Source organism: Amphiprion ocellaris, chromosome 21 (assembly GCF_022539595.1).
Source record: "Amphiprion ocellaris isolate individual 3 ecotype Okinawa chromosome 21, ASM2253959v1, whole genome shotgun sequence".
In the NCBI taxonomy this organism is placed as follows: domain Eukaryota; kingdom Metazoa; phylum Chordata; class Actinopteri; family Pomacentridae; genus Amphiprion; species Amphiprion ocellaris.
Genome location: NC_072786.1, coordinates 5655235 through 5681579, shown reverse-complemented (window position 1 = coordinate 5681579; position 26345 = coordinate 5655235). Strand labels below are relative to the sequence as shown.

The following is a 26345-nucleotide window of genomic DNA, read 5'->3' as shown; positions in this document are numbered from 1 at the left end:
ACTAAAATGTCAACTAAATAAATGACAGATGTTTCTTTTTTGGCAATATATTAAATTTTATATGGAAAATGACAAATTGTATCTGTGACCGAGAAATCCCTTTCAACTAAGTTACTCATTACAAAATCACCTCTCAAAGAAATGTGTTAATTCCAGATCACATGACCTGCTCCACATGATGTCATTTCCTCCTGAAGAAAAGACTGGCCAGACTGCAAGGCTTTCTGAGTTATTTAATATAAAGTAGTGAGTGAGTCAAGTGTGGATTTATGGCATGTCAACAGGTTTACTACAATATCTTTATAAATAACTTGCAATTTCAATCTTACTCAGTTGTATATATAATATTTAGAAGAATATTTCTCTAAAAATGCCATGTGGTGTTTGGTTATAGGTGGCCATGATGATTTTAGGGGCTGAAAACAGCAAAAATGTCAACTATGATACAAAAAGTCCCACAATTCTGTATTGCCCCATATATCATGAGGCAATAAATGCTCAGTAAATACAATAAAACCCTTTTAATACAAATTTGTCTTATTTCTTTATTTTTTTTGTAGTTTTATGAGCTTTTCCTTGCAGCAAAGAGAAGTGGATTTTGCCTTGCATTCTCTCAGATATGGACACATATAACACCAGAAACCACCTCAGGGTCAGAGTCTGACTTTGTCTGTCAGGTCTTAAAACTGAAGACTGAAGTAGGTGCCAGTGATGACACCCGTGGGAGGAATTACTCTCGCAAATAATAAGGATAAATTAAATTAAGCGTTGGCTTGTTCGAAACCTGTCTGATCATTTGGCCACTCATCCTGGCTTTCCGTTCAGTCTCTTTTGTTCCACAGCAATGATACCCACAGCTACAGAAATGAGCTGCCATTAATCACAACTTTTGTACTGGCTAATTTTTTTGCTAATTACTTCAGCAAAATATAATTATTTTGTGGTGTTTATTTAGCAGCAATAAAGTGCAGATCCACACTCGAATACTGAAAACGGGCCTTGTATAGCTCATTGTAATGCCACTTTTTCTTCAGTAATGCGTCTAAATGCGTCTTTTCTTCACTGTGTACGTTCTCCACTCTCAAAGCTCCACTTAATACTGTCCTCCTCTTCCTCCTCCTCCTCCTCCTCCTCTCAGCCTGTTGTCTCGTCACACCTCACAGACTCCACCCTGTGATCCTGTTAGTGCTTATCAGAGCATGGCTCAGGTTCAAACATGGACACACACACATACATACACACACCTTTCCACCAATCAATACCAAATTTACAGAGGCAGCTTTTTCTCTCCCTAACTGAGCTCAGCTCTCAGGGGTGGCTGGTGTCACCGGGCTGCCGAGGTTTGGACTGAACTACATGGAGCCATTAAGATGGAAACACACTTTAAGTTATTAAAAACCTACAAAGGCAAAGACACCTCATTCATGTCTGCTACGCCCCCTGACAGATCCAGCAGTCCTGCTAGTCAAACGAAAATGCATCTGAAAAATAACTTAGTATAGAAGACAAGAGGGTAAATGACAGGTAGGATGATCTGTTATGTCTCCAATAAACCCCTGAAGGCACAAAATAACACTACTCAAACAAAAAAAATCGAGATTAAGATTTTACTGTTTTATAATCTATGTATTTTGTGCCATATTTCATTGTAATCTTTATTATTAGTATTTTTATTGGTTTTCTAATCTTATTTATATCTTATATTTTGTCAGTTTTGCTGTTTTGGTGTGTATTAATCTCTATTTTCACATCAATCATTGATAAATCACTGAGTTTCATTTGACTTGTGCTATATAAATAAAGTTTGAAGGATTGATACAGTCATAGCAGCTTTGTGAGGCTGCAAACACACTCACGTTTGGCAGATATAATGTTTTCCGTCTTAGTTTAAGGCGTTAGCATGATATCATTTGCTCATTTGTATTAATAGTTTTGAAAGTATTTGTTCATAAAGTACGAAGTGCATTTAAATGACATTATTCATTTGATGATGGGGCTGTGTGACATAAAATGTGACAAAAGTTACGAAAATCGATTCTTGTGGGAATGTGAATGTGCCAAATTTCACAACAATGTATGGAATAGTTATTGAAGTATTTACTTTTGTTAATTTACACAAAGACACAAGTGTTAACCTCATGGTGACGCTAGACTGAATGAAAAGTCAAAAGGTTGTGTCAGAACGTACAATGTTTCAGTGCTATATGGTGATATAATAAAGCAGTGGATTAAACCAGAATTGCCAACCTGTGATCCACAGTTGAAAATACTGAGCCTTTTTACAGCAATTTATACAATTTGAAGATAAAAAGAAGAAGAAACTGCATTTCACCTCAGTTTGAGGTGAACTAGGCAAAAGGCTAAAGAACACAATCTCCCAAAACATCACATCCATCCATCCATCCATCCATCCATCCATCCATCTACCACTTAATCCTCATTTGGGTTGCGGGGGGGCTGGAGTCTATCCCAGCTGACTAAGGGTGAAGGCAGGGGACACCTGGACAGGTCATCAGTCTATCACAGGGCTGCATATAGAGACAAACAATCACACTCACACCTACAGACAATTTAGAGTTACCAATTAACCTCAGCATGTTTTTGGACTGTGGGAGGAAGTATCCGGAGAAAACCCACGTATGCACAAGGAGAACATGCAAACTCCTTGCAGAAAGATCCCGGGAAGGTGGGAACACGAACCAGGGATCTTCTAGTTGCAAGGCGAAAGTGCTAAACACTAAGCCACTGTCCAGCCCCCAAATATCACATGATGAATGATATTCTCCTTTTATCTGACATTTTTAATGCAGCTGAGTTGTGGTACTTTTGCGTGGACCAACAACTGTCACGTGTTTACCCCTTCACAGACCTGCAGCCAGCAAAATGCTCTAAGGGAGTTCATTTGTGATATTTTGAGGACCGCATTGGGATTTGGATCATGTGGGAAAACAAACCGCAGGTCGCTGGGTTAATCACTAACCAGAAGCATAGAGTCAACAAATGATGCTGAAAAACACAATTTAAAAAATGCTAAAAGCTAAATAATACAAATCTGACATTTGAACAAAATTTTTAGTTGGACTGGCAAAGAGTTGGACCTCACTACACAAAATATGCCAAGTACTGATGGACTATACGACGGGCACAAATCTGGCACCTCTGTGATGGGGTGCCAGTCAAAGTAAGCTTTCCTTTCAAAATAAAATATCCAAAAAAAGTGCGAAATGTGTATTCACTGCTTTAGAGTAACAAATTCCTATGAATGGAACCTCCATCTGTATTACTTATATGATTGAGCTGGGTATCGGAAATTGCAGTGTTGTAGCAGCAATTCACATAAATCCCTATTAAGCTGGGCATATATACACTAAATCAATATATGAAGTAGTCTGCTCTGCTGACAGCCTAAATGTTATTTTTCCAGTTCAGTCTGTGGAGCTCAGAGTCGTTAAATAGAGTCGTAGCTATCTCTATTCAACTGCTCTGACTGAGCTGACCTCCGAAAAGTTCTCCCCAATGTGAGTCATGCACGCGCCCTTTCACAACATTTTGTTTGGCTGGCTATTCTGAGACTCACATTGGATAGTGACACACTCTCCTGCCTCACTTTGATTTGTCCAACTGGGACTAACTGGATGAGACGCCCAATAAGATCAATAGCAGTTCTCACAAATATCAGCGCATCTCCTCATGTGAAGCGTCCTTGGTGGATAAATAGGATTGAAAGTGCTGGAGATAAAAGCGCAATCACATATTGACTAATTCCTCACAGGCGCCTCTGTCTTTGTTTCTGCGTCATTTCATCATCTTGGAGATCTTTCTGCCTTTAATGTCTGAAGACTGGGAGAGAAAAGGGACTCTCAGTGACTACATGGGGTCCTTTTAAATAAGATGCAGGATCAGAATGGTAATGTTTTTGGAAGGATAAAACATGCAAGATGTCAACAAGCAAGATGTAGTTCTCATGTTTAATGCCACCCCACACAGTGCAAATGTTTTGACGTAGGAGGTTCTTTTTCACTTATTTCATCTTGCTGGAGTCAAGCAGTATCTGCAAATGTCTGTTAATATTTGTTTAACTCTGCTTGCATTGACAAACAAGCACAGGAGTTCAAGCACTCTCAAGTATTATGTGTTTGACTTTGACAAACTGCTTTCTGGTTTATGCTGTTGAACTTTCTGGTATGCACTAATGATTTATCGATATATGAGGCTAACATTTTCACAATAACATTGCCAACATGGCATTATTTTTGTAGGTATTAGTTACAGGAGGTAATTTAGAGGTGATAGTGAATAAAGCTAATGTTAGCATGCTAACTAGTTAGTTACATGATTGTAAACAATTTCTTAACAACAGTCAACAATTATATTAATCAATAATCAATTAATTGTCAAAACTAGTGTAGTAGTGGAGGCATTTTTCCAAGTCATTTGTAATTATGGACACAAAACATTTGGCTATTTTTCAATATGTGAGCGCTAACTGGAAACCATTAATCAACACAGAAGTCTCTGTCCTGGTGGCCCATTGGTAGCTAAAGCCCCACGATGCTGTCTTAGTCTGACTCACCAGATGTAGGATGGGTTATGAACTGGCGGTTGGCTGCTCACTTCTGGTGGCTTTGTATTTCCCTTCCACTATCTGTATACAGGAGGTCCTTGGTTTACGACATCCTCAACTTACGTTTCGTTTCGCCGTTACGTTGGAACAGATTACGGGCTGGTCCTTGGTTTGACGTGCAGCGTTTCATCGTTTCATCAGAACTGGTTCAGTGGAACTAGTTGGCGAGCAGAGCGGACAAATATGTCGTCACGCGGCGAGCGGAGCGGATGAATACTGTAGGTACAGTAGTCATGCGGCACTATAAGACGGATTTCTTTATATTTGCCACCACATTGGATTATGCTACATTCTCTAACTTCACTATGGCTCCCAAGTGTAAGTCAGACTTACAGTTTACATTTTCGCTGGTATTTTCCTACCAAGTTGTGATTCAGTGTGAGCTAATGACTGTTTGTTGTTACTGTAGTTGTACAAATATGTAAACGGATCGATATCGTGATGTACGCAACGGCTTTGTTTACATTTTCACCGGAGTTCCGACTTATGGCGAAAATTGACACCGTAGGAACAGTACTCTGATGTAAGTCGAGGACCACCTGTATTAACATTTTATTCACTATGGGGAAATGTCAACTTCTGGGCAGCAACCATGTGACCCTGCTAGTTTTCTTGGTGTGTTTTGGTGAATTATCCATTCTAATCACAGTTCTCATCTCCCTGCATACAAATTTTCCATCAAAATAATTTCACTACGACAGCATCTTTTGCTTAGCCCTGCCCACAACGACTGTGATTGGTTTATAGAAATACAAGCCACTGTGTTTTTTCCCCATAGCAGATTTCTGTACCACAGAATGAGCTGGCAAAGCAAGACTACTGCACTCTGCTGTCTAACATTGAACCAACCATTCCCAAGTGGCAACCTCCTTGGGTTGCTCCAATTTTAAACATAAAAAAACAAGCTGCAGTTTTCCATTTAAGCAAACTGTAAAAGGCTCAACCTGGTGGCCCAACTAGTATACAATATAATACATGCTTAAACCTGCATGTCCTTCGTCTTCTGTCGCATCAGTTAATGTATTCTTATTTGGTAAATTTATTCAATCATTACCACTGCAACACTAAAACAAAGCACAAGTACACTACAAGTTTTTAAGGTCTTAACTAGTTAATAATTAATCCTTAACAAATTAGACATTGGACCAGGCCAAAGGATCTTCCAACCTACAAAGTAAATTTCAGAAAGTCAGAGAATCACATATCAATCCACAGAACAGCTAAGATGTTTCATTCCCAACTTTGTTTCCTAGAACTAGAAATCGAATCATCTGGTCTCTTGGACTGTTGCTATGATTTAATAACCGGCTTGACACTATCACTGTTGGGTCTTTTGCCACATTTTATAGACTAAACAATAAACCAAAAACTGACAGAATAATTGCTAATAAAAACCAGCAGCTCTGCTCACAACACCGCCCTAAGGTTCTACATAACATGCACACGAGGCAAGTTAAAACAAACCCTAAAAGTTATTTAGAAAACACAATTTGACCCAGTAGTGCACTTATTCATCCATCTCTGACTGCATGTTTCTACGTGTGAGTCCTGAATGTATTTTTAGAAGAAACTATCCTCGTGGTTATGTGTTTCCAGGAATATGCACACACACAAAAAATAAGCGCTACCCTCCCACCATGAACAGGCACATGCTCAAAAAAGCGACGACTGTCATTTCTCATATGTTGTCTCCGTCTATCTGCAGCTCCGGTCCTTTTATTCGGCTTCACCACCTCACTGCCCATAACTCTGCTTGATAAATCTCTTCTTGGACATAAAGAAACGATGAATGGGCAAGTAGGGAGGAGGGCAAATAAGAGAGGACACACTCGTGTATTTTTTTTATGTATGCTTGTCCATAAACACTCAATGCACTGACATTCATCCTTCTGCTCTGGTTTTTGGTGTGCATTTGTCGAGTGTGTGGGAGGGTAAAGGACACTTCAGATCTGTCACAGTTGAGCATAAAGAAGTCTTTGTAACCTTCAGTCTCTCTGGACCGTGGGTTTAAAAACACATATCACGGGGCTTCCTATTCAGAGCGACCAGGGCTGTAGCACATATAAACACCATCACCACACAACTCTGAAAATTAAAAAATAAATAAAAAAACCTAAACCGGTACATGCACTTCGAACAAAATCATCTCACTATGCATCTCGACAGATCAACAGGAGAGATTTAAATCTTCTAAAATCAATGCTGTGAGCAGCTTACACTATGTAATTAACATCAGTGAGTGTGAGAGGCAGAAAAGCGTGAAAGAGGAGAAGGAAATAGAAGGTAGATATGCAGCACTCACCATCCTCTTTGCATTCCTCGGGCGGCTTCGCCTTCTTGGCTAGCCTCGGGTCCAGCCACGATGTTGTCTTAGTGTTGTGGCTGTGAAGAAGAGACAGAGAGTGTGAGAGGGAGTGTGATAGATTGCGAGAGAGAGGAGACTTGGCACAAAGAGAGAGAAGGAGGTTGGTGGATTCTTAATTCAGCCAGAGAATCATTTCAGACACCAAAGATGAGACTCCCTTGTGTGCCTGCTTCCGAAAAGGTGACAAGAGAGACGGAAAAAAAAAAAAAAAAAAAAAAAAAAAAAAAACGCTTTCGGGTAACAAAACGGCAATCAATACTTTTAATTTGCTTACTGTCTCTCATTAGCAGGGGGAGAGGAAGGGGAGAAGGGGAGGAGAATGGGCAGAAAAGGATAGAGGGGTGAGTGAGGGGAGTGATGGAGAGGAACAGCTGTGGGCTTGGCAGATTCCTCCAGAGCCTCCAGGCACAGAGCTGGATCTAGATCAGATATGATGATGTGCCAGGGAAACTCGATGCATCGACACGGCTCGTCTGAAGCTCCGGAGCTACAATGGCCTCCCTTCACGATGATGGAGCAACCGCAGGGAGGGGGAGGGCAGGGGAGGTGTACAAAGTGCCAACAGTAAATAAAAAAAATCAACCGAGGTGAGAAGATAACGGAAGAGGAGGCAGCAAAAGGCCTCTTTGTTTTCTTTTGTTCTATCCAGCTTTTTTTTTTGTTTTCCCAAAGGAGGCTGTGTTTGCAACTGGGCGTCCAACACATGTAGGTAGAACAACAGTCTTGAGTCAATACATAATATCTGTGGTAAATATACAAATACGGACGTTAAAGTGACTTATATTGATTTTTGTTTGGCCTCTCGGGAGCCGAAGAACAAACTAAAAGCACACAGTCGACCATTTACACATCTAACAGAGCAAGATTATCATCCCACTCGAGTCATGTTTTTGTCAGCTGGTTAATTTAAGTGCAATGTTTACTCCCCTTTAGCTCTGTTCTGCTCTTTACTAACTCCTGAGTGAAATATTTGGCTCATTAGCTGCCAGCCTGTTGCTAACTTTGCCAGCTTGCCATTTGGAGCTGGACAATTAGAGTTGGCTGATAAGAGCTTTAAGCTGAAAACAGCTGCCTGTTACAGAAGAGAGCACAAAACCAACTCAAGTTAAAACAGCTTAAAATTGGCTAAAAAGCTCAATATAGCTGTGGAGGTTCATTCTGTTTGTCACTGAGAGACACCTTTAACCCTCCTGTCATCCTACAGGTCAAATTAACCTGTTTTAAAGTTTGAAAATGTGGAGGAAAAATATATATATTTTCACAGTGAAAACTTCTACATTTTCAACATTTTGGGGAACATTTTTTGGTGCAAAAAAGAAATGATAAAAAAAATGTTTCTTTAAGAGCATTTGGAAAAAATCAGCCAAAATCCAGTGAATTTCGCTGGATTTTGGTAGATTTTTTTGTGAATGTTCTTTAAGAAAATATTAGAACTTTTACTGATATATATGGAATCACTTTTGATATTTTTACGATTTTTTTTTGGAAAGATTTTTATTAATTTCTTGAAAATATTTAATTTTTTAAATTTTTTAAATTTTTATTTCTTGCCAAATTTGGGGATTTAAAAAAAAACTTTTAAGGGAAACTTTTAAGGAATTTTCTTCCTGAAGATGTTGCAAATTGTTATAAATTTGGGGAATTTCTTGGTGAGTTTTTGGATTTTTTTCAGACAAGGGAACAACTTTTTTGGTGCCTGTAAATGAAGACAACAGGAGGGTTAATAATACACAAACTTATTTAATAATCTAATACGATGAACTTGTGCAGCTTTAAAAACATACATTCAGCTAAAAACTGGAAAAATTGTGTGCAAATAGCGCAGTATTCAGGTCAGCACAATTCAGTTTTATTAGGATAGAGCCAATTCACGACGTCAGTCATCTCAGGGCACTTCAAAGGAAGGCGAAGACCTTACAGCAATATATTATAAATGAGAAAACCGACAAATTCAACGGTTCCTTTTGAGCAAGCACTTTGGTGACAGAGCCAAAGTTGGACTGAAACCGTAGGAACAGTACTCTGATGTAAGTCGAGGACTGACTGTTATGCTGCTACAGGCCGAGGCTGCTGCTGGAGGACTTCCCATGATGCACTGAGACCCTTTCCTGCAAGCATTTACTGGAAAAACTGACATTGCAATGTATTGTTTTATGTGACACATAATGTGAATGTGAATGTGAATAACGCATCCGAGACAGTCGAGACTGAAAATATTCATTTCACAGGTTAAGTGAAAACTTTGACCCATATTGGTGCCAGAGATCAGCAGATCACCAAAAACATTTTGTGCTAATTCACACAAAAGCTGTAGAGCTGCTGGGCTGACCGAGAGCTGACTGATGTCCCCAGAGCTAAAAACAGAATATTGAGCATAAGATGGAGACACATAAAAGAAGATAATTGCAGGAGATGATAGGCCCACACCAATTACAGAGCCAAATGAAGTACACTTCAGGCTAAGGTAAAGTCTCTTTTACTTTCCTTTTGATTCTTTTCCATTCACCCTTCTTTTTCTGTCTTCTGTCCTCTTCTTACCCTCTTCCCTGGTCTTCTTTTCTTCTATTGCCATCTATTACTATTAATAGCATAAAAACACTATTACCTCTCTCCCTTTCTTGTCCTCTCCCTCACCCTCTCACTTTTTAGTCTTCACTATTTTTAATCATATCACTCGCCTCTCCTTGTGTCTCCCCCCTCCGTCGTCTTCTCCTCTCTACAGCTGCCTCACATCAAGGGCTGTAGGTAAATGAATTGATGTCGTATGGAAGCCAATCAAAGCCAAGCATCCTCTTGGCAACTGCTATCACCTTGGCACGGCATCACTTGCGGCTCGGAAAAAAAAAAAGAAAAACCTGAAGCTACAAATTCAGCAGGCTAAGTGAATTAGTTGTGTAACGTGTTTGATGGATGTGGGAGCATGAGGCTTCTCCGTTTGGGGGAGGAGACATATGGTGAGTCGTCTGCAGTGGAGGGAATTAAAAGTTTGCCTCTGTGGCAAATAGACTTAAAAGAAGGCAACATGTGCCTGGCTGGATGACAGCGCCGTCTCATTCCTTAGTCTGGTGATGCTCTGCAGCTTCTAGCAGTGTGATGAGTTCAAGCAGGCTGGGATTCAATCAATGCTTAATGGCTGAAATGATCCGCTGATGCAATAAAACTTTTGGTAACAGCAAAATAATTTCCTGTTAGGCTACATTAGACGATGCCGTACAGGAAACCACGTCTACGTACAATTCCCTCCGCACCACTAAAAACACACCGCAACTCCATCATTCTCATGTAACGAAGACTCACCTCCACAGTTTTACTGCCGCTGTAAAACCCTAACAACTCTAATGAATTAAACTTTAGAGCGTTTACAACAGACTTGTATGTAGCAAAGGTGTTTCTGGGGACCTTTAAATCTCATTAAACCACCATGCATCAATTACGGTCCGTGTGTGTGTTTCAGGACGAAAGGATTATAAAATGTGTCACACACACACACAAAAAAATAAAAATAAATAAATAAAAATCTGCATTTACTGAGTTTTATCTTTCTATGTTATAGATTTTTGAAATGCACAAAAAATTAAATGAAAATACAAAAATGAAACAAAAAATCTGTAACTATAAATAACTACAAAATAAAGACTTTTTTTAAAATAAAAAAGACATTTTAAAATATAAATTTTACAAATCAGAAATTTCTGAATGTAAAATTCAAGTTTAATACTGTAAATATGCTAAATTTATATTTAATATTAAATATTTATTAACAAAAAGTATTGGTTGTACCATTTTTGTTAGATTTGCACAGAAGTTTTTACAATAAAAATGTTAAATGATTCTATGTAATTATACATACAGTATTCTTATATATTGTATGTGTATGGTATTGTTTTCATGTAAATATCCTTTATTAAACATGAAAAAGCCCCAAAATACATGTAATCTCATGTTAATTTAAATCTATAAATTTATTTTGGTTATTTATTTATTTTTTATTAAGTCTTTATTTTACAGTATTGCTTTGACACCATAGATGGTGGCATATTATTGTTTTTTTCAACATATTGTGCTAAAAAAATAAATAAATAAATAAAATATACACACACACACACACACACACACACACACACACACACACACACACACACACACACACACACACACACACACACACACACACACACACACACACACACACACACACACACACACACACACACACACACACACACACATATAAGCTTTGTAGTTGACTGGAAATCTTCCTAGCAGAAAAAAATATGCTAGGAAAATATAAAATTATGAAGAAATAGTTTGCTCAGACAGAAGCACAAATCCATCATTAAAAATGAATAAAAATATCCAACTCAGGGTCGTGAGGCTGGGAGCCAAGCTACACTTACTAAAAGCCATTACTGAAATGTTATTTTCCAGACCATAGCTGCTATCGGTTTGACTCTTTTAGTTTTATTTTTTAATAAATGCTCATTACCGCATATTAAAGTAAGAATTGATATTTGAAAATGAGTTTTTCTGTCTTTCTGTTTTCTTTACAATGTCACCGAGCTGCTCATTATCTGATAGTTTTTGAGCTAGACCTTCTGAACAGAGCTGGTGGAAAATCTTTTGCATGGTAATAAACCCACACAAAGAATTTCAAGCAAAACTATGTGATACCACAATATTCAACATCTGATTAACTCCAAGAGACGTTTGCATACACACTCATGAAGCGGTATATTCTAATTTACTCTGAGCTTCATGCCATTTCTCTCATAATTAGTATATACCTGCTTTGGCAGGTATTAGAGAAAAAAAACGGAGCTGGAAATGACAGCTAATTAAGGGTCATTCGCTTTCAGTGCTTTAATAGACGAAGATTCTCTCTGTTGAAGTAATTATTACTCTTCCAAGGAATGCGGTGGAGTTATGTGACGATCGGCGTACCTTAGTATGTGCACATGCATAACACACACCTGTGCTCAGTGCAAGGTCATTTTGTTTGTGGGTACATTTATATTAAATGGCAACATTCTATAGTGCAGTGAGTTCTGATTATCAATAACAGTAATAAAAAAAAAGCTGCATTTCTACAGAAATATGCTGCATTTCTAATAATGCCATATGGGGGAATGAACAGCCTTGGTGGAGTACTGCGCTCTCTGAGTGCTTTTCTTGTTTTGTTACTTTGTCGCTTTGTTATATTCTAGCGAGATTGCATACCTTCTCTTAGTTCTTTATTTTCTAAATCGTAGGAATAAGTGAACATGCCTGGAATAAGTGGCCCTGGATCGGGGTCAGATGTAATCACCCAACTTACTCAATGAAGTAGACTTCTCCTTTCTCAGTGTATGCCATCTCCCAGTTGTCTGGCAGGGGTCCTAGCTCATCATTCTCCTCTGGTTTGGGCACCGCCATCTTCGGGGACTGTCCTTCGTCTGTGGGTCCCTCAGCTGGGGGCTCCACTGGGTTGATTTGTGGGGCCATGTCCCCCGAAGCGTCTGTGCTCTTATCCTCATGTTCGCTCGACTCTGAGGGGACAAACGGGGTCGGATGAGTCAGGCATGGCATTATCATCACAGAAGAGAAGAGGGGAAGCAAGGAAAAGGAGAAGAGACTGACTGAGTGTCAGGGTTAGGGTGGAGGCGGGAAAAAAAAACAACACAGGAAGGAGTGACTAGAAGAAGGTGCGAGGAAGTGGTGACTCAAGGGAAAGAGAGGAGTGAGTTGAAAAGAAGAGAGGGAGTGATTGAGGTTAACAAGACAGAAAGACGAATAAAGCAGAGGAGACAATAGAGATTGAAGCAGGCGGCGATGCCCTACTTTGAGTTGTGGCTGCATGCGAATGTGCTAGAGAGAGAAAAATGGGAGGAAAGGGAAGAGATGGCAAGTGTGAGCTCTTCCCAGAGGAGAGCTGGAGGAGGGAAGTGAAGAGGGGACAAATGAAAGCAGGGGATTGAGAGATAATCTATGGGAGGGAAAGAGCGAAGTAGTGATCTGCTTAGATCACACAGCCTGCTGTGCTCTATTGATTCCCCTTCAGCTCTCCTGGTCAACCCACACTCTGTCTATCTGCAGAGACAAAACTCCTCCTGAGCTGAGAGCAGCAGCCCACATTAACATCCAGCACGCCTCAGTGTGCAGCCCAGAGCCTCCAGTTATCGAGCATCTCTAGACGGCTGATAGCAAAATATTCCCTCTCCCTGCAGTGTCTGTTAGCTCACAGAGTACGCTCGGTGCCATCTGCATCGCTCAGAGAATTTACATCATAACTGCACACTGAAGTTTCTCCTTGCAACTATGTGGAACTTTAAATCAATTCATTGTGAGGCTTTTCATCCCTTCACGAAGCCTCTCAAGTACATTCAGAATTGAGTGTAAACAGTAAACGTGATTGTGTTTTTGCCACGAGGGCCACAAGGGGGTTGGAATAAGCTACCTGAGGAGGTCAAGTCAGAAATAATGCCTGTTTAACCCTCATGTTGTCCTCATTTACGGGCACCAAAAAACATTGTGTCCCTGTCTGAAAAAAAATCCAAAAATTCAGCAAAAATAAATCCCCAAATTTCTGAAAATTTGCAAAACCTTTAGGAAGAAAATTCCAATAATTCCTTAAAAATTTCCCTTAAAAGTTTTCTAAAAAAAACAAACAAAAAACACCCAAATTTGACAAGAAAATTCTTGTAAATATTTTCGAAAAATGAGTAAAAGTCCTCCAAAGAAATCCTAAAAATATCTAAAGTGATTACACATATATCAGTAAAACTTCTAACATTTTCTTTAAGAACATCCAGAAAAAATTCAACCAAAATCCAGTGAATTTCGCTGGATTTTGGTTGATTTTTTTGTGAATGCTCTTTAAAAAACATTTTTTTTTTACATTTCTTTTTTTCCGCCAAAAAATGTTCAAAAATGTCCCAAAAATGTTGAAAATGTGGAAATTTTAACTGTGAAAATGTTTTTTTTCCCACATTTTCGAACTTTGAAACGGGTCAATTTGACCCACAAGACAACACGAGGGTTAAAGGTGGGTACTAAGCCCTGAAGAAACCGCTGTATGAGGCTTGATGCTGATTGATTAAACTCAGCGAATGATATTTTAGATCAAGTAGCACTTCTCCTCTCAACAATGGAAACCTTCATTTGCTTACATGCTCATAGAACGGGACTTAGGCGCAATAACTACAACTTCCCTATGTGTTGGTGCACTCAGAATGAACCCTGCAGTAGAAGCTGTCAAATCCTGCACACAGGCAAAACAAACAGGCCAAAAGAGACTATTTGGAGGCTATTTCCAAAGAGACAGTCTCACGTCTGTCTCGAGTTAATGTAGCTGAAAACTGTCTAATGTCACCTTATAACTCACTTTTTTTTGTTTTGGGGTCCAGAAAACATCTTTCAGAGCTCGAAAAACATACCTAACACGTCTTTCCAGCTTGATACATATTGATATTTCCTTATTTTATGGCTTATAAACATTAAATTAAGACAATATAGACATCTACTATTGAAATGATGCTGTCTTTAACCATTAAAATGATTAAATACAGCTAATTTTCATGTTACATGTTTGGAACTGGTGCTGACAAAACTTCCACACCGCTATCTATCCCAAATATGTCCACTTACATCATCGGTTCTTGAACTTTTCACCCCTCTGGCTAGTAAAATAACTGTGCCAGAGACTTGCAAACCTTCACCATCCCCTGCGGTGGTTGAAACTAAAGTTACACTCAGCTGTGCACACAAATACACACTATTAGGTTTGTCCAAGTACAGCATTCCTAAGACCTGCAATATTATTCTATTATTAATCAAGTATAGATTATTAGCAAAATACATGAAGTCACAGTAATGTCCAGGTATAAATTCTAGTACTGAGAGAACATACAGTATGTAGGAGTATGGAGTAGGAGCATCTTTTGCAACAATTATGGTTTTATTATGCTATTTGGAGCTGTTTAAAATTTGAGTAGATTTTTGGTGCGTGTAATGAGGTCAGAAATCATTACTATTTACATTTTACACACAGAGGAAGTAAAGTCAGTTTAAAACAAACACAAGAGCTGAATATTCTGCAAAAACCCACTTTTATTAGTGCACCGCTTTGCTATATTTGCCACGTCTTTTAATTAGTTCTACTTAATTACATTCACTATAATATTTTTAAGGTTTATCTTCTTTTTGTATTTCAATTCCTGGAGTTAAATTCAGTCTTTTATGTCTGTTATCCCCTGAAGTACTTTGTAAACATTATTAAATGTGCCGTTTAAAACAAAGATATTTTTTGAAGTATACATTATGTCACCGTGCTAAATTTTTGCACAACTATTTTGCAAATTAGAGAATCCTACCTTGTTTGAGCTCCTTGTGGTAGGAAAACCAAAATCTCATCCTTCAACCAAACTTCCTCTCTCTAAACAAAGCCTTTCGCATATGTGTAAAATAAAGCAGCTGATTAAAAATAAAAGTATCTGCAGGCATCGGTTGGGTTCAGTGCCCGACTCCCGGAGTTTCCGTGCCGTTCTGGCTGATGCTGAGCTGTGAAAGACTTTCCTGAGGCCATAAAACAGCTTAGACAGTCACAGGACCGATGCGTGGTTTTGGATTTGGAATCACAAAAATCAAAGTCATAATGCCTCTTTTATGTTCGTCTTTTCATGTGACCATGGGATGCATTCAATGGGTTTCTGTGTGTGTGGAAGCGTGTACGCACACTTAAGTGTTTGTGCGTATTTGCCACACAAAGTGCACGCAATCTAAGACATACATTCAGATGCGTCTTCGTGCCTAACTTATAATAGTGTTATCAAAGGCAAATATCCGAACAAAGAAATGCCTTTCTTTAATATTTTATGAATAAGAACGGCCTCCAGTTTGACCTTGTTGCACACCATAAACCCTTTTCTACCAATTTTCTGAATTTACAGAGAGGGCAACAATAGTTTGTAAAGGGATGATTCACACAAGAGATAAAGCATTAAATAAAATGTCCTTCCTGATTTTCAAACAGCCTGCAGGCTCGTGTTGAACTGGAGAGCAGCGTACAGTATGAGTATGCCCCCTGGCTATCTGCTCTGAAACACTGTTTAATAATGATGCTTACTGAATGAAGAATTCTGGAGAGCAACAGCGCTGATGCTTTAATGATAAACTGCTCGGACTAATCACTGGAAATTAGAATTCACACTTTATATATCGTACCACTAAATTGGATATAAAGATATTTGTGTAGCCAATTAAAAGTGATAATCTGCCGTAAAATCATTTTCCAAGACTACCATGTAAACGCAATCTGTTACTTCCCCTGTTGCCAGGCAACCACCCTGGAACAGAGTCTCGCTGTAACTTAAAGGAGACCATCACCTCCTGCAGATCATACAGGCGTGACCTTAGACCTTGCTGTCGTGATGAAGCCTTGGGCTCAAGTGAACTCTGCCTCGGTGTCTGTGGAGGTTGTTGTCGGGGTCTGACCTGGGGTGACAGCGACACCGTTGCCATTGACGATGGGTCTCTCCTCCTCCTCCTCCTCGGGGGGCTCGATGCTGGCTTTTTCCATGTTGCTGACTGACTTGTTGCGTTTCCTCTTGCCCTCGGAGCTGGGTCTGGCGCCCGGCAGCAGCTGGTCCGTTACATTTAGCAGCAGAGCGCTGGGCTCGGCCGGAGGCTTCGGGGTGCCGTAAAAATTATCTGGAGCAGAAAGAATAGACAGAAATTTTCACTAAAGCTTTAGAATATGCTGCATTTTTGGATTGTGTGCATGTGTTATAAGTCACACTAGTAGCATAGGTGCACTGAGGGCTGTACTATGAAGCAAGTTCAACACAGCCAGGCTTGTTTTTGTGTGTTAGATGGCTCAACAACGCCTAAAAACCCATTATAGATACTGATACTGATGAAGAAAATAGCACACCTTTTGCTACAGATGCTTTCTAGTGTTACTCCTTCATTCCATTTCCCAGTTATCCACAATTCTTGTATCTTTTGTTATTTGTTACTGTCTGTCAGACCTCCTCTTACCTTTCGTTGTTGCACCTTTTTCTACTTGCATCTGTCTGCCAGACCCCTTGATTCAACCACCTTTTGTTCTCTTTTGTGTTACCCTCTGTTGCTTATTAGCAACCATACGCAAATTAACCACTATTCACCCTTGTATTTACATACAGCCCCCCTCCCTACTCTCTGACAATCCTTACAAATTGTGGCAAATGTTCTGGGTCGGCTTACCTTCACAGACTCATGCTCTGTGTTGGTAAGCCCACTGTATGTCAGAATACCAATAAACATCCCACTACAGCAAACTTCGAAGGACTAAGAGAGAAATTTCTTCAACAATACTTATCAATTTTCTTTGTAAAATTGGGTTTTCTTCACAAAGTCAACAGGTATAGGTGTTAAAATGAGAACTGAGAACAATATTAACATCATTAAAAAGCACTGTTGCTGCAAAGGATGTAATAGAGGAATAATGGCACAAAATTGTGAATAGTGTTTGTTAAGTTTATCTGTATTTTTCCACTCAGTGCACCCTTAAAACAGCTGCTTATTTCTAACATGACGCTGCACTTAAACTTCATTTAAACATGAGACACGACAAGAACACGTCGGTCTGACACTGTCCCCTAATGAAGGATATGAGAAAATCACTTTAGCTTTTGGCCACATCAAAGTTAAATGAATGTTATTGATTGAATATTCTCTGTGAGAGATGCCATTAAGGCAATCAATTTTCTAATCTGCCTTCTATCAAACTTGGCAGCAAATCAGGACCAAGCATCGAAACATATTTATCATTTTTGCAGTTTTCCGTGGCAAAACAATGACACACACAGTTTGTGCGACTGTAACTGCATGGCTTCACTCAGTGGTATTAGCAACTTACAACTCAACAGGTGTGCGGATATGACATACTTCCTGAGCTGAGAATCTGTATTGCTCATAGAGAACATGATCAGGAAAATAATTATGAAGGGGTGGTTCATCATACAGCTGATTTATATCACTAAACTCTGAACATATTAACCTCCTCTAGAGCAGGTTAGCTGTGTAGCATCAGTTACCAGGAACTTTAGATTCCTATCGACCTCGCTGCAACTTCATGGATTCTGGGAGTAAATTCATGATAAACCAACAAGCTGAATGCTGAGAATTACTCACGCTACAATGTTTGTTGACATTGTCATGTTATGGATATGTTAACATGTTAGCATTTAGCTCAGTGGACCATTTGGCAAAAGTCTACTCTTAGACTTGTTTCTGTTACTCTGGTGTGTAAAAAGTCAATATTTCAGCTTATGACAACCCCAAGAGGCAACAATGATATGTGAGATTTTTTAATAAAAGTTGCATTTCCATAAAATTTTAATAAAGGGAAATGGCACTAAAAATAACCCCCATGCTCATAATGTCCATGTAAACGCAAGGAGACAGAGAAAGAGTCAAAGAGCGAAAGAAAAGGAGAGAAAAATACAGCAAAGCCGCCCACAGAGTGAGGAAAGCAGGGATGAGTGAAATGGGACTAGTGGGCTGAAGGATGATGTGACACCGTGGTAACATCCACAGGCTGGTTGAGGTGGTTTTTGTACATTTGACATGCTGCTCCATGTCAAATCCGGCAAATCCAACGAACACACAAGCTGGGAGCTCAAGATCACATCAGATCTTACAATATTACAACACTTCACAAAAAACAAAGACATCTTGGCATGAACACAGAACACCACAAGCTAATTTGAACCGTTTTTGAGAATGTGCGTCGTTGCCAAGTTCGTCCACCTTCTCCTCGGCACATCAATCACTGAGCAGACCATGATCGGATTTCCCTGGCATATAAGCGGCCGTTTGTGCGCCGCTCGGACTGAATAATAACCATATCTCTGTCTCAGCTTCGGTGTCTGGTCAGAGCCAACTACCCACCTCTGGGAACTGCAGTTTTTCGCTTGGCTCTGACCCAGCGGCCCCTTCCACAGTCTTTGAAGTTGATTTTGGATTTTACTATCATTCGATTTGAATGCTGGCAGCAGTCCAGTGTCTCTGACAGCCTCCATCAGTCAGTGTGAAACCCTCATAACTTCATGTTTCAGGATTTGGTGCGCTGTTAAGATCGTGTTTTTATGAACCAGGTAGGTAGAAAATGCTGAACACCGCTGCTAGTTAAGTGTATAGATTATGTGGGGTAATTTATGGAGACAATATCTCAAAACCTGAGCGAATAAAAGTGACGTGCTCTGTTTTGTAGGAGTGAAACTGACCATTTAATTTAGAAAGTGGCTGTGGCTTAAGGACAAGCTATGACTCTTAGGTTTAAAGAACACTTTCAAACTAAGTGGAATAACACTTTATGACTAAACTAGAGGTTTTCACACAACAAACAGATGTGGGAGTGAGATGCAAGATCATGTAAGTCCACAGTCTGAGAGGTACATCTTTTTAAAGATCAGACAGTACTCGCTGGGAGGCTTTTCTTTCTTTTCTTTTCTTTTTTTCTTAAATCTGAGAGCGTGAAGGAAACCGAATCCAGAGAAAGACATCAGGCACAGTTTTGTCCTGGAAGGTTTGTTATTAGATTAGTTTATCTCCTCGGCTCCACACAAGCGTCGGCGGTAGAAAGATCATACATGAGACGTGTGTGAAAATCCGCAGAGATTATTTTAATGCAGCTGGCTCCGGCTTTAGACACAAACACAGACGGCGGGAGACCATGAAGAATAGTCGGAGACGCGTTAAAAAAAACATCAGTTGGTGTCTCCCTGTGCGTTGGAAAGACCTACTGAAACATCATGTTCGCGTTGAGGGAAACATGAAGGCTGGCGATGAAAAATAGAGGAGAGTAGTTGTAACAAGATTACGAGGACTGTCGGGATTACAGCCCCTGGAACCACAGACACAAATCCTGGAGCCTTAACGAGCTGAAGATTTGCCCGCGAGAAGAAAGTCTGCTCCATGCGTGAACCCGAATAACCGGCAGGATCACACAAACCTGCGCTTTGAAGTTTGAGCAAGTGGTAGAATTGCTGTCATGTCTGACAGCTGTGCTGATTTCACGTATATCCTGATAAAACCGTTGTTTAAAAATAGAGTCTCAATTAACAAACTAATTCTTGGGAAGATGGAACCTTCAAAAGAAAGGCCAAATCATGATTAGAATAGCGTTTCCGAACATTTAGGGTCATGAGTTGTTATTGTTCAACAGAGGAGCAAAATAGCAGAAGCTATTTTTGGGAAGATGAAGTTTCTTCTGCATTGACAAGTAGAATCAAACTGAAAATCAAAAACCTGGGTAGCAACAGAGCATCCACATCATCCTTCAGTCCTGTTCATCATAATTTTCCCCTTGTTCCCCTCCAACATTACCATTTCGAGTCCTGTATTCTGTCCATTTTATTTGTCCATTTGTGCTTCCTGTGGTCTCAGTTTGTGAGTTAGTTTTTCCATTTCCTCAATAATTTTCAACCATTGGTCCTTTGTTGGTGGTCCTGTTTTCCTCCAGTTTCTCGTTACAGCTTTTTTAAATGCCACTAGCAGTGTTGTGCTAAAGAGCTGTCATTTCCCATCACACTGTAAATCAGAGAAATTACAAAGATAAAGCACACTGCAACTCAAAGGGATCTTATAACCCATTATTTGTTGGAGCTCTTCACATACAGTTTCCCAAAACACACTTATTTCCAAAAAACATGTGAGTGATCAAGTTCTCCACACTCTTGCCAACATTTCTGATGTCAGTTTTCATGCAAAATCGTTTTACTATCAGCGTGAATTTAAACAGACATCAACTTATGCGCTATGAGCAAATACTGGCTGATAAATTGGCCCGGTGCACTGATCCGTTGGGCTTTTCACAAAATAGCTGACTGGGGTTTTAGTGGAGAATGAAAAAAAAAAAAAGACTTAAAAGACTAAAGAACAGCGCTTCCCAACAGGAGGTGAAGCTGAAGATGGTGCTGAGCAGAAACCTGATGACAAGCTGAATTTATACTTGTGTGTTCAGAGGCGATGCTGTACCTACAGCTGCTATGTGCACAGCCTCTGAGGTTACGCTGTGAGCTACGCCGCTGCTGACTTTTGCCTCTTTAAAAGTGCAACCACATGAGCAAGGAGTCAATGGAGATACCATTTAGGCGTTAAAAGAGCTGCACTCGGCTCCCTCGGCTTCCCTCTCACAGGTTTCTGGTGCCGGTGGAGTTTGGTAGGAGGAAAGTTAAGTCTCAGTAGTCGTCTGCTTTAAAGCAACAAAGTGATGACACTGCTAATCTTCTGCTCAGCAGTGCTCTCTTGTTCCGATGAAATAACAGTACATGCAGCTCCACTGCTATTAACCTTTGCAGCTCACTGCCACTTTGTGAGTGAAAGAATGTGTGTCGTATCTACTCTCAGATGTATGTCGCGTTGGAGGAAAGCGTCTGCTAAATGAAATTGTAAATTGTAATAAAAACGCAGTTACAGTGGAGGATATAAAGTAGGGGTTCATCAGTGTGGTTTTCGCAGGGCAGAACAGAGAGAAGTCAGGAGTTCATTGTATCTCTCCTGGAAACTTGTATTCAGACTTGAACCTGACAGTTTCCACTTCTTTGTTAGAGCGACTCACACCTTTCTGCTGCTGCACCAGCCAGCTGATCCTCGCTATAACCTGCTCTTCAAATTTCATTCCTCCTTCATTTCTCCCTCTAATTGGCCATTAAATTATTAAAATATGTAAAACACCGAATGATGGCCGAGCGACCACGCAGAAGAAACTCTCGTCCCCCCGTGGAACGTGGCTCGCATCGCCAAAAGGATCCAGCATCGCCTCTGGCAACCGACCATTAAATTGGCCATCTGCAATTTCAATCTTTTCCTCTTTCCTGCAGCGGCAGCAGGCTGACTGAGACTGGAGTCAGGTGGGAGAGGAGGAAGTTTAGCTGCTATGTGTTATCTATATAATGGCAGGGGTCTCTTGAGAGTTGGAGGTGGCCAGACGGACCACGGGCTGCACTTTGTGAGTACTTTAAAAATCCAAGCCTGGGGCCCGTCTGACCACAGGAGAGATTGGACAGAGAGTGTCTGTTTGTTTTGATTAGGCGGCTGAGGATCCACTGCAGCTCCGGCTCAAGGACTGAGCCAAGAGAAAACCAACGTGAACGTGCAACATGTGCCTATATGCGCTGTTTTTTTTCTCCCGTCATTCAGAAATTACGGAAGATGTCCTTCAAGACTGATGACACTCATCTCCGCAGAAGCAGAAGATGGATGGATGGAAGGCTGCTGGTGGATGCAGTGTATGGAGTGATGTCTCAGCGTTCATTCAAACTGCTGCTACTCACTAAGAGAAATGTGCATGCCACAATGAAGTACACACGCCTTAAAAATGGAGAAAAATCACTAAGAAGAATGACCACAATCATAGGCGTTGTTAAGCATGACTTGACTAAATCCTTACCTTCATATGTTCCGCTCTCTAGCAGGGCTCCACTTTTCTCCAATTCCATAAACCGGTCAACGGTCACGAAATTATAATCCACCCCTGGGACCTCTCCTTCCTTGGGCTGCCTGGTTGTGCCTGCAGGAGATAAGCGAGAAAGAGTTAGAGCTGCTGGAGATTCGAACACCTCGTCACTGCCGAACGAGATTCAAAAGTAAGAGCGAGTCTTTGTCAGTGTTTTAGGAAAAGATCAGAACATGCCGAGGTTGAAACATGCTGACCCCAACCCAGCTGTATTCATTAGGTGCCCTCTTTGTTCCTTTGTGTCCTTTTTCCCTGCTGCACAGCTGAGGCGGAATATTTCAGCAGGGCGCTTTCAAGGGGGAGGAGTGGCAAGGTACCATTTCAGGAGCTAAGTGATGCAATTTGGACACCAAGAGGAGAAATCAAGTCAATTTGCATGGAGTTGACAGTATGTCGAGGACTCCCTGACAGGAGCAGCGGTCCTGCCAGCAAAACAGGAGTGATGAAAATTTTCTACCCTGTAACAGCAGCACATTCAGTCACATTCGCTGACGCCACGATCATCTCTGCTCCAGTTAATAAAACAAAAGTGTGTCAAAGTGTTTACGATGCTAAACTGAGGTACAAATGACTTGGTAAATACTTTCTCATGGCTGTGTGCTAATTAGACTTGTTAAAAGTGATCCCAGCTGTGATAGCATGCACCACTCTACCCCTGAGGGGCCGAATGGGTTTTCACATCTGAGAGAGCGTAGTTCACACTAAAAAGCAGAGCCCGTAAAACGCACTTGTTAGACCCTCATTATGGCATATAAAGTATCCATCTGTGTGTTTTAAAGTTAGCAGGGGAACAATGTGCCACTGATCAGTCCTGCTAGGTGGTGTCTGCTTGGTCTGACTTTATATAAGGCCAGCTGACATCGCCTCTGCATCGCTACACAAGCGTGGACGATGGCCAAAAGCGAAAGCGTCTGTGTTGTGGTGCAGGTTTCCATTTCCATAAACTACTGATCATTGCTCTTTTAACTGTACAAACAGAGCTATATCAGTGAAACGAGCTGGTCTTAAAACTACCCAGAGGGGAAACGGGTACATTTAAGAGCCCGGGAGGATGAAATTGTTCGTTTTCTTTGGTTCACTTCAAAAATGAGAAGAAAGGGGGACGGGATCGGCATGCTCTCTTCATCTTACCATCCCTACAGGGTTTGGTATACTTTATATTAAAGGCTGGGAAACTGTTGAAGTTCTTCAGACTGCAAGCTGGCAAACATTAGCAGGAGACTTTCAGGGATATTTGCATGAGGTTTGCAGAGATGCTAACCTATGCTAAGTATGAAACTTCCTCCGTTACAGATTTGTGACTTTGAAACAGGCGTGACTGCATTGGTTGAAGCACCACAGTTACTGGTTAGCCATCTATTTTCACTCTTCCATCGCTCTTCTTACGTACAATCAAGTGCAACGCCATGAATGCCTTCAAGGAGAAACTACCCAAAGTGCAAACCGCCATCTCCATTTGAAGTGCAGCCATTTGGATCAGATATAAACAACTTTGCCTTCAGATGTAGCAGGGCATCATTAAAACTAGCTCATGTCAAGTTTTACATCCACCTCCAAGGGCCATGAGCTAAATGAATTTGTTTCTATCTCTGATGTGTCATTTTTAGGCAGTATGATTCAGATCATTAGTTAAACATAAATCAAATGTCTGAGATTTTGATTGCTTTTGTTCTCATATATTAGTCCTAAATTAAAAAAGCTTCCAGGTATCAACTCTAAAAGGAATAATCTTCCTGACATCTTGTTGACGAGTTAAAGATGGACACAATCACTATGAAAACATCCTCATAATGTACACCTCGCCATCGATTCAGTTCTATTTCAAACTGTAATCCCTACTCTAAATGTTGAGCATCTTGTTTATTTCAATCATCACAGATTTTTCTTGGATGCTTCCTTCGTATTTCCACTATGGATCCCACCAAACTCCAGCTGCTGTAGCCCACTCTGTCTCCGTTGCTATGGTTGCCAGCTGTTCAGCTTTGCCAAACCAATTGTTGTTCGTTAATGTAAAATGAATCGCTACCAGTACACCAGCGTGGGAATGTTGCCACAGAAATCATATTAAAAACTCTGGTTTATTGCAAAATATAGAGAAATCTACCTTGTGCTGATAGGTTTAATCAAAATTGTGTGAAGCTGTTTGGTATAGGGGTTGAATGTAATGGATTTCTATGTAAAAATCCCACACGTACCGCAAATCCTAGCTTCTACTTCTTCCCCAGTCTCTTTCTGGCCTTATTATCTGTAATTTCTTTAATGTTCTTGTCAAATAAAGACATTAAATCCCCACAATTGTAGATTAATTTAAAACATTCAGACCGTTTCTATGGACAGCGTTAAACAATGCACTGAAATGAATCCAAAATAGGTCATTAAGGGATTCTTTCTTGTTAATATGTTGATTAATTTGTGGAGGAACTTAACCCAGAAAAAAAGCTTTGTGATCACCTCATCTAGTGGAGAATGAAGCAGTGTTTTTTGCTTTTTTTTGCTCATGTAAGAAGAGCCGTTTTATTTCTCCAGCACACGATCCTGACTGTTATATGAAACAAAGTGGCACCCTGCATGCAATTTTCCAGATACACAGAAATTTACTGTCAGCCACCTTCAAAGCTCAAACATCGAACTGGAACCTGCTGACAGAGTAATTTGTAAAAGCTTATAAGAGCAAATGAGCAGCGGGGATCGCCGTAGTTCGCTGGAACAACAGTTGTGTTGAACATGTTTGTGTGTCTGTGTGTTTGTTTCGCACCTCCAGAGGAGAGCTTCTAGATTGTGTCTGTCTGCATGGGGGTTTGTGTACCCGTCAGATTAGCCTCCCTCAGAGGCAGCACTACTGACGGAGCAGCACACACACACATTTCAAAGAGGACCTTTGATGTTGCTGAACTATATTTAGCAGCATCTTCTGGTGGGGACTTCTCTAGGGTGACAATTTCTAAAAGAAGGCAACCATAATGCCTCTCGATTTTCAATCCTTTGTATGTGGGTCATGATCCTGTAGTGCAGATCTGCCAAAAATAGAGCAAACTCTCGGAAGTGTAGAGTACATTTTTCAAAGGGTGATATACAATCGTTATTTACAATTTTGTAATTATGGAAGATTGAGGTCAAATACTGTGTCTATCATTTTGTCAGTTTACCAAAGCGTGAATTCTCAAATCCTCTCAGGTGTGTTTCTGGGCCAATTCAGAAGTGTGGGAAGCTCTTGCTAAAAATAGGTATCGCCGTATGCAATAACGTGTGCACAAACAAACTGCAAACAACTACAGCCCCTTCCCATTTTAAAGTTCTAAACTTCATGTGGCATGTGGAAAAATTCGGACGCCTTTCTACTCGTAAAGTCTCAGAAGTTCATTGGCACAAAGATCAACAAAATGTGTAACTTGTCCAAACTTTTGTACACAACTGTATTGTTGTCTTTTTTTTCTTTTAGCACAGACATCCTCTCTATCTGCCAAGTTCCTGTTCAGTTGGGACACAGGATGAAACAGAAATAAACAAAGAGCGATAGCCCTCGCCAGATAACCTAGATCTTCTTCAGCATTAAGCCAGATTTACTGGAGGTCACGGCCTCAAGCCTGTGCATGCTGGAGCTGAAGAGAACCCCCTCCATACACAACTGCACATCAAGGCTACAGCAGCTACACAGATTCCACAAGGAGACGACAAAGACTTCAGAATAGTGATGGACGCTGCTTTTGGTATATTGAAGAGATCGGTTAATAATTCTATCATTTTCACTAACGCCAGACCTAAAATACTTTGATGCAGACATCAAAGGGAATAAACAGGACTGCTTCAGCACCAGGAGATGCTCTGATATTTACAACATATAGGAGTAGAGTCAGATAATAAATACCAATTGTGTCAGC

General features: G+C 40.3%; 1 protein-coding gene across 11 annotated transcripts in view; it reads right to left on the bottom strand.

The window, feature by feature from the left end:
- magi2a (membrane associated guanylate kinase, WW and PDZ domain containing 2a) overlaps window positions 1–26345 on the bottom strand; it is a 288018-nt gene that overhangs the window by 75321 nt on the left and 186352 nt on the right. For 10 of the 11 annotated variants that reach the window (XM_023268605.3, XM_023268597.3, XM_035947426.2 and 7 more), the window contains 4 exons: window positions 22402–22521; window positions 16458–16673; window positions 12304–12514; window positions 6927–7006 (listed from right to left, as the gene is read on the bottom strand). In XM_023268605.3, coding sequence (XP_023124373.1) covers window positions 6927–7006; window positions 12304–12514; window positions 16458–16673; window positions 22402–22521 — 627 coding nt within the window. Of the gene's footprint in view, window positions 1–6926; window positions 7007–12303; window positions 12515–15337; window positions 15479–16457; window positions 16674–22401; window positions 22522–26345 lie in introns of those variants that run through there. The other variant, XM_055006795.1, reaches the window with a different exon arrangement.